This window comes from Mytilus edulis, chromosome 8 (assembly GCF_963676685.1).
Source record: "Mytilus edulis chromosome 8, xbMytEdul2.2, whole genome shotgun sequence".
Taxonomy (NCBI): Eukaryota; Metazoa; Mollusca; class Bivalvia; order Mytilida; family Mytilidae; genus Mytilus; species Mytilus edulis.
Window position 1 is genome coordinate 9,816,146 of NC_092351.1, and position 15,403 is coordinate 9,831,548.

Consider the following 15,403-nt stretch of genomic DNA (forward strand, 5'->3'; position numbering starts at 1 on the left):
TCAGTAAAGTACTACAAATTGATCAAAAGTGCAGTCATGGTCATTTAACTGTGTTTATTTACATCAGTTAATACAATTTAAGATATGAAAATTTCATTTGGAATAATAAATGGTGCTTTTGTGAGTTTCTGCAGTGCTTACATTAGGCTATGCTATCTGCCAAGTACATAGTATGACGCAATGCTATAAGGGGTAAAAATCAAATAATTTCATTAAATCTGCATGACAAAATTTTTTTGGGGGTAGTAAACAACTTATGTTTCAATGTTTAACACCACAGAATAACTTTCTGTGCATTTATAACATTATTCAGGACATTTTTTATATAAAAGCATATTGTCAGGATGGGAAAAGCTAAAAATAGGACAAACTCAAGATTTAGGCTCTAAATTTGCAATATGTGACATTTTACCCCCAAAAAGATTGAAATGTGGCTACTATCATCTCAAATGATCAGTTAAGACAAAAAAAAACAATTGTTTTCTTATTTTGATGTTTCACCGCATTTTGCTTAAAGGTGTCATACCACCAATTAAAAGTCCCTATCTGTTCAACCAAATTTTGCAATTTTCACAGCTTTCTAAATATTTTACCTTAAGTTTAACTTCATAGAAACTAGGTATATCCTGAATTGTACAGGTGTCACCTTTCTGCATGCCAATTTTCAACATACATTCAAAATCATATAAGAAAGCAGAGAGCTTCCGAAAGGAGGTACCACTAAAAATAACCCCTGGTTTTCTGGAAATCTTAAATTAGTATACTATGGAGCGCATTAATCCTCAATTTTTAATGCAAACTCATAGACAGGTAAATTTTGGCTCAAAATGGTCTTAATATATTTCTCTTTCAACAAAACTTTCATTTCTGCAAATTTGTTAGTTAGTTTAGGTGAACAATGATATCAAATGCACTTTTTTTTGTCCGAGTAGGCCTACTTTCACATACGTTCTAAATTTGAGGGAGTAATTGGTGGTATGACACCTAAAGAGACAAAAAAGTTGATTAAAAATCTTTTATTTTGCTTTATTCTTAATCCTTAGTCAATTTGTAGTTTAAAACAGCCTATCTGAGCATTATGCGACTTATAATAAAAATTTCACAGCTCAATTTAAACTGACTGTAATGTATGACTTTGATAGAAAATACTTGAAAATTTCATTTTGGGCTACAGGAACATAAACTTTCAATATCAAGATCATTGTTTGCTGATTTTTTCTTGTTTGTTCTACTTCTTTAAAGACTTCCAACAATTTTTGCAATGAATTTAGTAAAAAATCCAAGGTATTGAAGTGTCATGGAATATTGACCCCCCTTTTTTTCATCTGGTGTCAGTAAAGTACTACAAATTGATCAAAAGTGCAGTCATGGTCATTTAACTGTGTTTATTTACATCAGTTAATACAATTTAAGATATGAAAATTTCATTTGGAATAATAAATGGTGCTTTTGTGAGTTTCTGCAGTGCTTACATTAGGCTATGCTATCTGCCAAGTACATAGTATGACGCAATGCTATAAGGGGTAAAAATCAAATAATTTCATTAAATCTGCATGACAAAATTTTTTTGGGGGTAGTAAACAACTTATGTTTCAATGTTTAACACCACAGAATAACTTTCTGTGCATTTATAACATTATTCAGGACATTTTTTATATAAAAGCATATTGTCAGGATGGGAAAAGCTAAAAATAGGACAAACTCAAGATTTAGGCTCTAAATTTGCAATATGTGACATTTTACCCCCAAAAAGATTGAAATGTGGCTACTATCATCTCAAATGATCAGTTAAGACAAAAAAAAACAATTGTTTTCTTATTTTGATGTTTCACCGCATTTTGCTTAAAGAGACAAAAAAGTTGATTAAAAATCTTTTATTTTGCTTTATTCTTAATCCTTAGTCAATTTGTAGTTTAAAACAGCCTATCTGAGCATTATGCGACTTATAATAAAAATTTCACAGCTCAATTTAAACTGACTGTAATGTATGACTTTGATAGAAAATACTTGAAAATTTCATTTTGGGCTACAGGAACATAAACTTTCAATATCAAGATCATTGTTTGCTGATTTTTTCTTGTTTGTTCTACTTCTTTAAAGACTTCCAACAATTTTTGCAATGAATTTAGTAAAAAATCCAAGGTATTGAAGTGTCATGGAATATTGACCCCCCTTTTTTTCATCTGGTGTCAGTAAAGTACTACAAATTGATCAAAAGTGCAGTCATGGTCATTTAACTGTGTTTATTTACATCAGTTAATACAATTTAAGATATGAAAATTTCATTTGGAATAATAAATGGTGCTTTTGTGAGTTTCTGCAGTGCTTACATTAGGCTATGCTATCTGCCAAGTACATAGTATGACGCAATGCTATAAGGGGTAAAAATCAAATAATTTCATTAAATCTGCATGACAAAATTTTTTTGGGGGTAGTAAACAACTTATGTTTCAATGTTTAACACCACAGAATAACTTTCTGTGCATTTATAACATTATTCAGGACATTTTTTATATAAAAGCATATTGTCAGGATGGGAAAAGCTAAAAATAGGACAAACTCAAGATTTAGGCTCTAAATTTGCAATATGTGACATTTTACCCCCAAAAAGATTGAAATGTGGCTACTATCATCTCAAATGATCAGTTAAGACAAAAAAAAACAATTGTTTTCTTATTTTGATGTTTCACCGCATTTTGCTTAAAGGTGTCATACCACCAATTAAAAGTCCCTATCTGTTCAACCAAATTTTGCAATTTTCACAGCTTTCTAAATATTTTACCTTAAGTTTAACTTCATAGAAACTAGGTATATCCTGAATTGTACAGGTGTCACCTTTCTGCATGCCAATTTTCAACATACATTCAAAATCATATAAGAAAGCAGAGAGCTTCCGAAAGGAGGTACCACTAAAAATAACCCCTGGTTTTCTGGAAATCTTAAATTAGTATACTATGGAGCGCATTAATCCTCAATTTTTAATGCAAACTCATAGACAGGTAAATTTTGGCTCAAAATGGTCTTAATATATTTCTCTTTCAACAAAACTTTCATTTCTGCAAATTTGTTAGTTAGTTTAGGTGAACAATGATATCAAATGCACTTTTTTTTGTCCGAGTAGGCCTACTTTCACATACGTTCTAAATTTGAGGGAGTAATTGGTGGTATGACACCTAAAGAGACAAAAAAGTTGATTAAAAATCTTTTATTTTGCTTTATTCTTAATCCTTAGTCAATTTGTAGTTTAAAACAGCCTATCTGAGCATTATGCGACTTATAATAAAAATTTCACAGCTCAATTTAAACTGACTGTAATGTATGACTTTGATAGAAAATACTTGAAAATTTCATTTTGGGCTACAGGAACATAAACTTTCAATATCAAGATCATTGTTTGCTGATTTTTTCTTGTTTGTTCTACTTCTTTAAAGACTTCCAACAATTTTTGCAATGAATTTAGTAAAAAATCCAAGGTATTGAAGTGTCATGGAATATTGACCCCCCTTTTTTTCATCTGGTGTCAGTAAAGTACTACAAATTGATCAAAAGTGCAGTCATGGTCATTTAACTGTGTTTATTTACATCAGTTAATACAATTTAAGATATGAAAATTTCATTTGGAATAATAAATGGTGCTTTTGTGAGTTTCTGCAGTGCTTACATTAGGCTATGCTATCTGCCAAGTACATAGTATGACGCAATGCTATAAGGGGTAAAAATCAAATAATTTCATTAAATCTGCATGACAAAATTTTTTTGGGGGTAGTAAACAACTTATGTTTCAATGTTTAACACCACAGAATAACTTTCTGTGCATTTATAACATTATTCAGGACATTTTTTATATAAAAGCATATTGTCAGGATGGGAAAAGCTAAAAATAGGACAAACTCAAGATTTAGGCTCTAAATTTGCAATATGTGACATTTTACCCCCAAAAAGATTGAAATGTGGCTACTATCATCTCAAATGATCAGTTAAGACAAAAAAAAACAATTGTTTTCTTATTTTGATGTTTCACCGCATTTTGCTTAAAGAGACAAAAAAGTTGATTAAAAATCTTTTATTTTGCTTTATTCTTAATCCTTAGTCAATTTGTAGTTTAAAACAGCCTATCTGAGCATTATGCGACTTATAATAAAAATTTCACAGCTCAATTTAAACTGACTGTAATGTATGACTTTGATAGAAAATACTTGAAAATTTCATTTTGGGCTACAGGAACATAAACTTTCAATATCAAGATCATTGTTTGCTGATTTTTTCTTGTTTGTTCTACTTCTTTAAAGACTTCCAACAATTTTTGCAATGAATTTAGTAAAAAATCCAAGGTATTGAAGTGTCATGGAATATTGACCCCCCTTTTTTTCATCTGGTGTCAGTAAAGTACTACAAATTGATCAAAAGTGCAGTCATGGTCATTTAACTGTGTTTATTTACATCAGTTAATACAATTTAAGATATGAAAATTTCATTTGGAATAATAAATGGTGCTTTTGTGAGTTTCTGCAGTGCTTACATTAGGCTATGCTATCTGCCAAGTACATAGTATGACGCAATGCTATAAGGGGTAAAAATCAAATAATTTCATTAAATCTGCATGACAAAATTTTTTTGGGGGTAGTAAACAACTTATGTTTCAATGTTTAACACCACAGAATAACTTTCTGTGCATTTATAACATTATTCAGGACATTTTTTATATAAAAGCATATTGTCAGGATGGGAAAAGCTAAAAATAGGACAAACTCAAGATTTAGGCTCTAAATTTGCAATATGTGACATTTTACCCCCAAAAAGATTGAAATGTGGCTACTATCATCTCAAATGATCAGTTAAGACAAAAAAAAACAATTGTTTTCTTATTTTGATGTTTCACCGCATTTTGCTTAAAGAGACAAAAAAGTTGATTAAAAATCTTTTATTTTGCTTTATTCTTAATCCTTAGTCAATTTGTAGTTTAAAACAGCCTATCTGAGCATTATGCGACTTATAATAAAAATTTCACAGCTCAATTTAAACTGACTGTAATGTATGACTTTGATAGAAAATACTTGAAAATTTCATTTTGGGCTACAGGAACATAAACTTTCAATATCAAGATCATTGTTTGCTGATTTTTTCTTGTTTGTTCTACTTCTTTAAAGACTTCCAACAATTTTTGCAATGAATTTAGTAAAAAATCCAAGGTATTGAAGTGTCATGGAATATTGACCCCCCTTTTTTTCATCTGGTGTCAGTAAAGTACTACAAATTGATCAAAAGTGCAGTCATGGTCATTTAACTGTGTTTATTTACATCAGTTAATACAATTTAAGATATGAAAATTTCATTTGGAATAATAAATGGTGCTTTTGTGAGTTTCTGCAGTGCTTACATTAGGCTATGCTATCTGCCAAGTACATAGTATGACGCAATGCTATAAGGGGTAAAAATCAAATAATTTCATTAAATCTGCATGACAAAATTTTTTTGGGGGTAGTAAACAACTTATGTTTCAATGTTTAACACCACAGAATAACTTTCTGTGCATTTATAACATTATTCAGGACATTTTTTATATAAAAGCATATTGTCAGGATGGGAAAAGCTAAAAATAGGACAAACTCAAGATTTAGGCTCTAAATTTGCAATATGTGACATTTTACCCCCAAAAAGATTGAAATGTGGCTACTATCATCTCAAATGATCAGTTAAGACAAAAAAAAACAATTGTTTTCTTATTTTGATGTTTCACCGCATTTTGCTTAAAGGTGTCATACCACCAATTAAAAGTCCCTATCTGTTCAACCAAATTTTGCAATTTTCACAGCTTTCTAAATATTTTACCTTAAGTTTAACTTCATAGAAACTAGGTATATCCTGAATTGTACAGGTGTCACCTTTCTGCATGCCAATTTTCAACATACATTCAAAATCATATAAGAAAGCAGAGAGCTTCCGAAAGGAGGTACCACTAAAAATAACCCCTGGTTTTCTGGAAATCTTAAATTAGTATACTATGGAGCGCATTAATCCTCAATTTTTAATGCAAACTCATAGACAGGTAAATTTTGGCTCAAAATGGTCTTAATATATTTCTCTTTCAACAAAACTTTCATTTCTGCAAATTTGTTAGTTAGTTTAGGTGAACAATGATATCAAATGCACTTTTTTTTGTCCGAGTAGGCCTACTTTCACATACGTTCTAAATTTGAGGGAGTAATTGGTGGTATGACACCTAAAGAGACAAAAAAGTTGATTAAAAATCTTTTATTTTGCTTTATTCTTAATCCTTAGTCAATTTGTAGTTTAAAACAGCCTATCTGAGCATTATGCGACTTATAATAAAAATTTCACAGCTCAATTTAAACTGACTGTAATGTATGACTTTGATAGAAAATACTTGAAAATTTCATTTTGGGCTACAGGAACATAAACTTTCAATATCAAGATCATTGTTTGCTGATTTTTTCTTGTTTGTTCTACTTCTTTAAAGACTTCCAACAATTTTTGCAATGAATTTAGTAAAAAATCCAAGGTATTGAAGTGTCATGGAATATTGACCCCCCTTTTTTTCATCTGGTGTCAGTAAAGTACTACAAATTGATCAAAAGTGCAGTCATGGTCATTTAACTGTGTTTATTTACATCAGTTAATACAATTTAAGATATGAAAATTTCATTTGGAATAATAAATGGTGCTTTTGTGAGTTTCTGCAGTGCTTACATTAGGCTATGCTATCTGCCAAGTACATAGTATGACGCAATGCTATAAGGGGTAAAAATCAAATAATTTCATTAAATCTGCATGACAAAATTTTTTTGGGGGTAGTAAACAACTTATGTTTCAATGTTTAACACCACAGAATAACTTTCTGTGCATTTATAACATTATTCAGGACATTTTTTATATAAAAGCATATTGTCAGGATGGGAAAAGCTAAAAATAGGACAAACTCAAGATTTAGGCTCTAAATTTGCAATATGTGACATTTTACCCCCAAAAAGATTGAAATGTGGCTACTATCATCTCAAATGATCAGTTAAGACAAAAAAAAACAATTGTTTTCTTATTTTGATGTTTCACCGCATTTTGCTTAAAGAGACAAAAAAGTTGATTAAAAATCTTTTATTTTGCTTTATTCTTAATCCTTAGTCAATTTGTAGTTTAAAACAGCCTATCTGAGCATTATGCGACTTATAATAAAAATTTCACAGCTCAATTTAAACTGACTGTAATGTATGACTTTGATAGAAAATACTTGAAAATTTCATTTTGGGCTACAGGAACATAAACTTTCAATATCAAGATCATTGTTTGCTGATTTTTTCTTGTTTGTTCTACTTCTTTAAAGACTTCCAACAATTTTTGCAATGAATTTAGTAAAAAATCCAAGGTATTGAAGTGTCATGGAATATTGACCCCCCTTTTTTTCATCTGGTGTCAGTAAAGTACTACAAATTGATCAAAAGTGCAGTCATGGTCATTTAACTGTGTTTATTTACATCAGTTAATACAATTTAAGATATGAAAATTTCATTTGGAATAATAAATGGTGCTTTTGTGAGTTTCTGCAGTGCTTACATTAGGCTATGCTATCTGCCAAGTACATAGTATGACGCAATGCTATAAGGGGTAAAAATCAAATAATTTCATTAAATCTGCATGACAAAATTTTTTTGGGGGTAGTAAACAACTTATGTTTCAATGTTTAACACCACAGAATAACTTTCTGTGCATTTATAACATTATTCAGGACATTTTTTATATAAAAGCATATTGTCAGGATGGGAAAAGCTAAAAATAGGACAAACTCAAGATTTAGGCTCTAAATTTGCAATATGTGACATTTTACCCCCAAAAAGATTGAAATGTGGCTACTATCATCTCAAATGATCAGTTAAGACAAAAAAAAACAATTGTTTTCTTATTTTGATGTTTCACCGCATTTTGCTTAAAGGTGTCATACCACCAATTAAAAGTCCCTATCTGTTCAACCAAATTTTGCAATTTTCACAGCTTTCTAAATATTTTACCTTAAGTTTAACTTCATAGAAACTAGGTATATCCTGAATTGTACAGGTGTCACCTTTCTGCATGCCAATTTTCAACATACATTCAAAATCATATAAGAAAGCAGAGAGCTTCCGAAAGGAGGTACCACTAAAAATAACCCCTGGTTTTCTGGAAATCTTAAATTAGTATACTATGGAGCGCATTAATCCTCAATTTTTAATGCAAACTCATAGACAGGTAAATTTTGGCTCAAAATGGTCTTAATATATTTCTCTTTCAACAAAACTTTCATTTCTGCAAATTTGTTAGTTAGTTTAGGTGAACAATGATATCAAATGCACTTTTTTTTGTCCGAGTAGGCCTACTTTCACATACGTTCTAAATTTGAGGGAGTAATTGGTGGTATGACACCTAAAGAGACAAAAAAGTTGATTAAAAATCTTTTATTTTGCTTTATTCTTAATCCTTAGTCAATTTGTAGTTTAAAACAGCCTATCTGAGCATTATGCGACTTATAATAAAAATTTCACAGCTCAATTTAAACTGACTGTAATGTATGACTTTGATAGAAAATACTTGAAAATTTCATTTTGGGCTACAGGAACATAAACTTTCAATATCAAGATCATTGTTTGCTGATTTTTTCTTGTTTGTTCTACTTCTTTAAAGACTTCCAACAATTTTTGCAATGAATTTAGTAAAAAATCCAAGGTATTGAAGTGTCATGGAATATTGACCCCCCTTTTTTTCATCTGGTGTCAGTAAAGTACTACAAATTGATCAAAAGTGCAGTCATGGTCATTTAACTGTGTTTATTTACATCAGTTAATACAATTTAAGATATGAAAATTTCATTTGGAATAATAAATGGTGCTTTTGTGAGTTTCTGCAGTGCTTACATTAGGCTATGCTATCTGCCAAGTACATAGTATGACGCAATGCTATAAGGGGTAAAAATCAAATAATTTCATTAAATCTGCATGACAAAATTTTTTTGGGGGTAGTAAACAACTTATGTTTCAATGTTTAACACCACAGAATAACTTTCTGTGCATTTATAACATTATTCAGGACATTTTTTATATAAAAGCATATTGTCAGGATGGGAAAAGCTAAAAATAGGACAAACTCAAGATTTAGGCTCTAAATTTGCAATATGTGACATTTTACCCCCAAAAAGATTGAAATGTGGCTACTATCATCTCAAATGATCAGTTAAGACAAAAAAAAACAATTGTTTTCTTATTTTGATGTTTCACCGCATTTTGCTTAAAGAGACAAAAAAGTTGATTAAAAATCTTTTATTTTGCTTTATTCTTAATCCTTAGTCAATTTGTAGTTTAAAACAGCCTATCTGAGCATTATGCGACTTATAATAAAAATTTCACAGCTCAATTTAAACTGACTGTAATGTATGACTTTGATAGAAAATACTTGAAAATTTCATTTTGGGCTACAGGAACATAAACTTTCAATATCAAGATCATTGTTTGCTGATTTTTTCTTGTTTGTTCTACTTCTTTAAAGACTTCCAACAATTTTTGCAATGAATTTAGTAAAAAATCCAAGGTATTGAAGTGTCATGGAATATTGACCCCCCTTTTTTTCATCTGGTGTCAGTAAAGTACTACAAATTGATCAAAAGTGCAGTCATGGTCATTTAACTGTGTTTATTTACATCAGTTAATACAATTTAAGATATGAAAATTTCATTTGGAATAATAAATGGTGCTTTTGTGAGTTTCTGCAGTGCTTACATTAGGCTATGCTATCTGCCAAGTACATAGTATGACGCAATGCTATAAGGGGTAAAAATCAAATAATTTCATTAAATCTGCATGACAAAATTTTTTTGGGGGTAGTAAACAACTTATGTTTCAATGTTTAACACCACAGAATAACTTTCTGTGCATTTATAACATTATTCAGGACATTTTTTATATAAAAGCATATTGTCAGGATGGGAAAAGCTAAAAATAGGACAAACTCAAGATTTAGGCTCTAAATTTGCAATATGTGACATTTTACCCCCAAAAAGATTGAAATGTGGCTACTATCATCTCAAATGATCAGTTAAGACAAAAAAAAACAATTGTTTTCTTATTTTGATGTTTCACCGCATTTTGCTAAAGAGACAAAAAAGTTGATTAAAAATCTTTTATTTTGCTTTATTCTTAATCCTTAGTCAATTTGTAGTTTAAAACAGCCTATCTGAGCATTATGCGACTTATAATAAAAATTTCACAGCTCAATTTAAACTGACTGTAATGTATGACTTTGATAGAAAATACTTGAAAATTTCATTTTGGGCTACAGGAACATAAACTTTCAATATCAAGATCATTGTTTGCTGATTTTTTCTTGTTTGTTCTACTTCTTTAAAGACTTCCAACAATTTTTGCAATGAATTTAGTAAAAAATCCAAGGTATTGAAGTGTCATGGAATATTGACCCCCCTTTTTTTCATCTGGTGTCAGTAAAGTACTACAAATTGATCAAAAGTGCAGTCATGGTCATTTAACTGTGTTTATTTACATCAGTTAATACAATTTAAGATATGAAAATTTCATTTGGAATAATAAATGGTGCTTTTGTGAGTTTCTGCAGTGCTTACATTAGGCTATGCTATCTGCCAAGTACATAGTATGACGCAATGCTATAAGGGGTAAAAATCAAATAATTTCATTAAATCTGCATGACAAAATTTTTTTGGGGGTAGTAAACAACTTATGTTTCAATGTTTAACACCACAGAATAACTTTCTGTGCATTTATAACATTATTCAGGACATTTTTTTATATAAAAGCATATTGTCAGGATGGGAAAAGCTAAAAATAGGACAAACTCAAGATTTAGGCTCTAAATTTGCAATATGTGACATTTTACCCCCAAAAAGATTGAAATGTGGCTACTATCATCTCAAATGATCAGTTAAGACAAAAAAAAACAATTGTTTTCTTATTTTGATGTTTCACCGCATTTTGCTTAAAGAGACAAAAAAGTTGATTAAAAATCTTTTATTTTGCTTTATTCTTAATCCTTAGTCAATTTGTAGTTTAAAACAGCCTATCTGAGCATTATGCGACTTATAATAAAAATTTCACAGCTCAATTTAAACTGACTGTAATGTATGACTTTGATAGAAAATACTTGAAAATTTCATTTTGGGCTACAGGAACATAAACTTTCAATATCAAGATCATTGTTTGCTGATTTTTTCTTGTTTGTTCTACTTCTTTAAAGACTTCCAACAATTTTTGCAATGAATTTAGTAAAAAATCCAAGGTATTGAAGTGTCATGGAATATTGACCCCCCTTTTTTTCATCTGGTGTCAGTAAAGTACTACAAATTGATCAAAAGTGCAGTCATGGTCATTTAACTGTGTTTATTTACATCAGTTAATACAATTTAAGATATGAAAATTTCATTTGGAATAATAAATGGTGCTTTTGTGAGTTTCTGCAGTGCTCCGAGTAGGCCTACTTTCACATACGTTCTAAATTTGAGGGAGTAATTGGTGGTATGACACCTAGTCGTACAGCGCAGCACATAGTCATTAAACAGTCTTGACCATTCATGTTTTTTTTTCAGCCATTGTCTCTAAAGATTAGTATTTGTTTTAAATTTGCTAGACAATTGGATTCTTTTGTTCAAATGTTTTCATGAAGAAACCAATTTTAAAACATTGAATCTTTATAATCAGACATGTTTCGAAATGTAGATAGATAATTTTTACCGAGCTTCAAAATGAAGAAATATGGCAGAGGAATTTGCCATGCAATATTTCAAGTAAGGACAACATTTTTGTAAGATTCGTTGCAGAGATCGTGACACTGTATAACGGTCAAGAATATCTACTGCCTATGTATTTACACATTTGCCAAAACAATTATGCTTATCTTTGCCCGGGTACTACCTCCACACGAGATTTTAAGATGTTCGTAGCAATAAAAACCATATATACAGACAATTTTATAAAATCGATTGAAGCCTACCAACTTCGACGAAATCTGGGGTTGATATCACGTGTTATTGCTCTGCTTGCAAAATCCGTAGGATTTTCTTGACGTGAAAAGTTGGAGAGTTGCACGATATAAAGAAATACATCGGAGTTTAATTCTTTTTTTTGTGACACCTCATTTCTATCGTTATATTTCTACATTTCAAGTTTTTATAGTTGAAAATCACCCTGACAATGTAATATATAACATCATTTGAAACGTTCTGCTTGTTGAAAATACGTGAACATCATTGTGACTAGAAAAGGGAAATTAACTAATAGAAAATTACATTACGCTATAGCGTGCGTGCGGTGTTCTATATTTGTCAATCAAGTCAAAGAATGACACGATGTACATATACATGTATACGTACTTGTGGTTTCCGAATGTTAAGCTCAGCGAAAAATGTTTGAGACTTCCCGTTTAAACTATTTATACTTTTACGTTTAAGATAATTAAATTAACTGATTTCTTTCAAATTTAGATTCACAGACATACACAGTACACAGATTTAGAATTGAAATTTGACGCCGAGGAATTATTTCTGCATGGGACACTGGGTGGTGTCAAAAACCAGAGAGCTAAGTTGTTTAGAGGTATAGTTTTGTAATTCTTTAGATAGGCAAAACATTATGATGTTTAATAAAAGACAATTACATGAAAACGTAGTGTGTATAACTTTAGTTTTCTTTTTCTACATTTTTCTGTTCATATATTTTATTGGCTAATATATAGAAATGTCAGTCATAACTTCTTTTTGTTTAAAGCAAATTTTAACAAGGCATACGAGATCGAACCACACGATATTCATATTTTGACATATTTTACATATTTTATTGTAAAAGAAATCCATTGAAATTAGGACCAGACACAAGTTTTGCAACTTAGAACATCTTCTCCATTACATACAAATAATAAAAGCTGAACAAAATAAAATAAAAATAAAATAACATCATTTATACTGCACTCGTTCTATTTGAGCAGTCAAAATGCGTTGACTGTATATTTCTATGTCATATACAGTCACTGACCCGATATCACTTTTCCTCATGAATATTTAAATAGAAGTTGCCGAATAATATTAATTATTCATACGACCTTTTCAACCTGTTTTTTGTTTCCAAGGCATACAACGATGCGTGGAACGACTTAACCTTGTTTATTTTGAATTTATTGGAAAAACATATTTCATTTGTTAATGTTTTTTGTTTGCAACCTATAAATCATTATGTTTTATGCTTATGGTTGATATTTTAGTCCATTATGATGATACTCAAACGATTTGGTTCGCCATCGAGTGTGGGTATCAACAGGTTTTCATTGTGTTGTATATTTCTCCGCGAGCATGATATGAGGCCTTTTTAAAGGGGATTTCCCCCAATATTTAAATCAAATAAATAACCTTAACGCATTAGGCAACAATTGAAAATGTTTTTTTTAGATTTTTTAGCCTCGCATTTCCCCGTTTCTAAGCCTCATCCTTATATCGTTGATATGTCAAGTCAATGCACTATTATTGTCTATATACAATACAAAATTGATGAATCTAGTATATACCTTTTTTGTCCAGGTATTAAAATTTGGAAAATTTGTTTTCTTTAAGATTACCAGAAAGAAATATTCCGAACCAAACCCATGGAAGAGGCAGGTGAAGAGTTTCAAGTTCATACCAATGTGGATAGACACGGTAGTAATAAGTATATCTCAGTGAAGAAAGCTGTTAAGAGCGGCAATAGAGACCAGAACCATTCATATATAGAACACGAAACGACAGACATAAGTGATCTATTAACTAAAGATAATGAACAAATGAAAGAAAAATTCAATAAACACCAGACTAGCCATAAGTATGACCAAAATAAACATGAACGAAACTCGCTTCGGACAACAGATGAAGATAAGAATGATAGCAATGCGGTTCGGCCGAATATCTTTGTAACCAATACAGAAAGCAATAACTTAGAACTAAGCCGTCTTAATCTTCGTGAAAACACAAATTCCTCCGATTCTTCAGGATTTGGAGGCGATTCAAAAAGTCAAAATAAAATTAAATCTATCATGGAAATAGAGTCGTGCACTATAAGAAAAGAGTTATCTCCCATCCCATCAGCGAGAACCGTCAATAGTGACATTATGATAATAACACAGTCAAATGAAGAGGACAACGGAGACGGCAGTGAAATTGATCTCAGAACGTTTTTGCAAACAGAGTTAGTTCCACAGGAAAAACCAAAAAAGAAAAGTAAAAAGCATAAAAGAAGTTCAAAACCTCCAAAGTCCCCTTCAAAAAAACAAAAAAATAAAGGTGGGGTTGATAACAACGCATATGACCCTGAAAGCGAAAATAAATTTCGCCGAGTGCTGCCATCCAAACGTCGAAGTCTTGAAAGTATTGACACATTGGAATCAACCGAAACTATTGACAAAGGAAGTAGTATGGATTCATTTCCCATTGGAAGTCTTAATTCACTTCCAACAGGAAGCCATGATTCTCTGGATACCATATTGAACGATCAAGGATCAGTGGATAATCAACCATCAGATAACGAAGTAATGTCATTAAAAGCTGACTTCGATGAAGAATTATTTATTCCATCTGGAGATGAAGGTAATACTTCAAGTGGTGATAGAGTTTTCCAGATCAACGACAAATTAAATACAAATGACAAGAGTACTGAGGAAGAGGAAGAGGAGATAAACGGCCAATCGAGCGGTCTGAGAAAAGATCACGTGGTGCTTCAGGATGATATATCCTGTGATGACCTTGAACTGTCAGATTTTGATATAGATGATGAAAAGAAACCCGATGACAATATTGACACGAACCAGAACATTCCCGAAAAAAGTAATAACAGACCAAAACAAAATAACATACGTGGTTCTGCTCCTTATAGATCTAATAGACAAAAATATATAGGAATGAATACTTCTGTTAAAAATGAACGCCATCAGTCAATAAAGTCGTCATAAAATAAAAGTTTTTCTTTGTGCAACAATTTTGATTAATTAATTGATTTATTGTGTTGACGTTATTTATCACTATATACATCTTGGTAACCACACATTGTCTTTCTGCTTTGGTTGTGTTTGTTCTTATTCCTTAAAGGCTTTACATCCAATACATACACGACTCATATGCGTGTCACAGGGTAATATGGCCACTTGGTCTTTGTAAATAGGGCGTTGAATATGTGACGAAATATAATGTTGCGAACCATTTATTTCACACTGAAAGTACATAATTATAATAAACATTTATTTCAAATGTTAACTTGAAGTTTCCTTATAAATTGAACTATGAATTGGATAAAAGTACATGCATGATAATGCCTAAAAGTTAGGTGTCCCTTATGTAGCGTGCATGCTAAAGTGTGTGAAACTCGCATTAGTACGAGTTCACCGT

General features: G+C 30.9%; 1 protein-coding gene across 1 annotated transcript in view; it reads left to right on the plus strand.

Moving 5' to 3' along the window:
• LOC139484742 (uncharacterized) overlaps window positions 1-14,977 on the plus strand; it is a 30,756-nt gene extending 15,779 nt beyond the window's left edge. Inside the window, exons 5-6 of the mRNA XM_071268660.1 lie at window positions 12,485-12,596; window positions 13,604-14,977. Of these exons, the coding sequence (XP_071124761.1) occupies window positions 12,485-12,596; window positions 13,604-14,970 (1,479 nt within the window). The 3' untranslated portion in view covers window positions 14,971-14,977. The remainder of the gene's footprint in view (window positions 1-12,484; window positions 12,597-13,603) is intronic.
• Window positions 14,978-15,403: the final 426 nt, after the last annotated feature.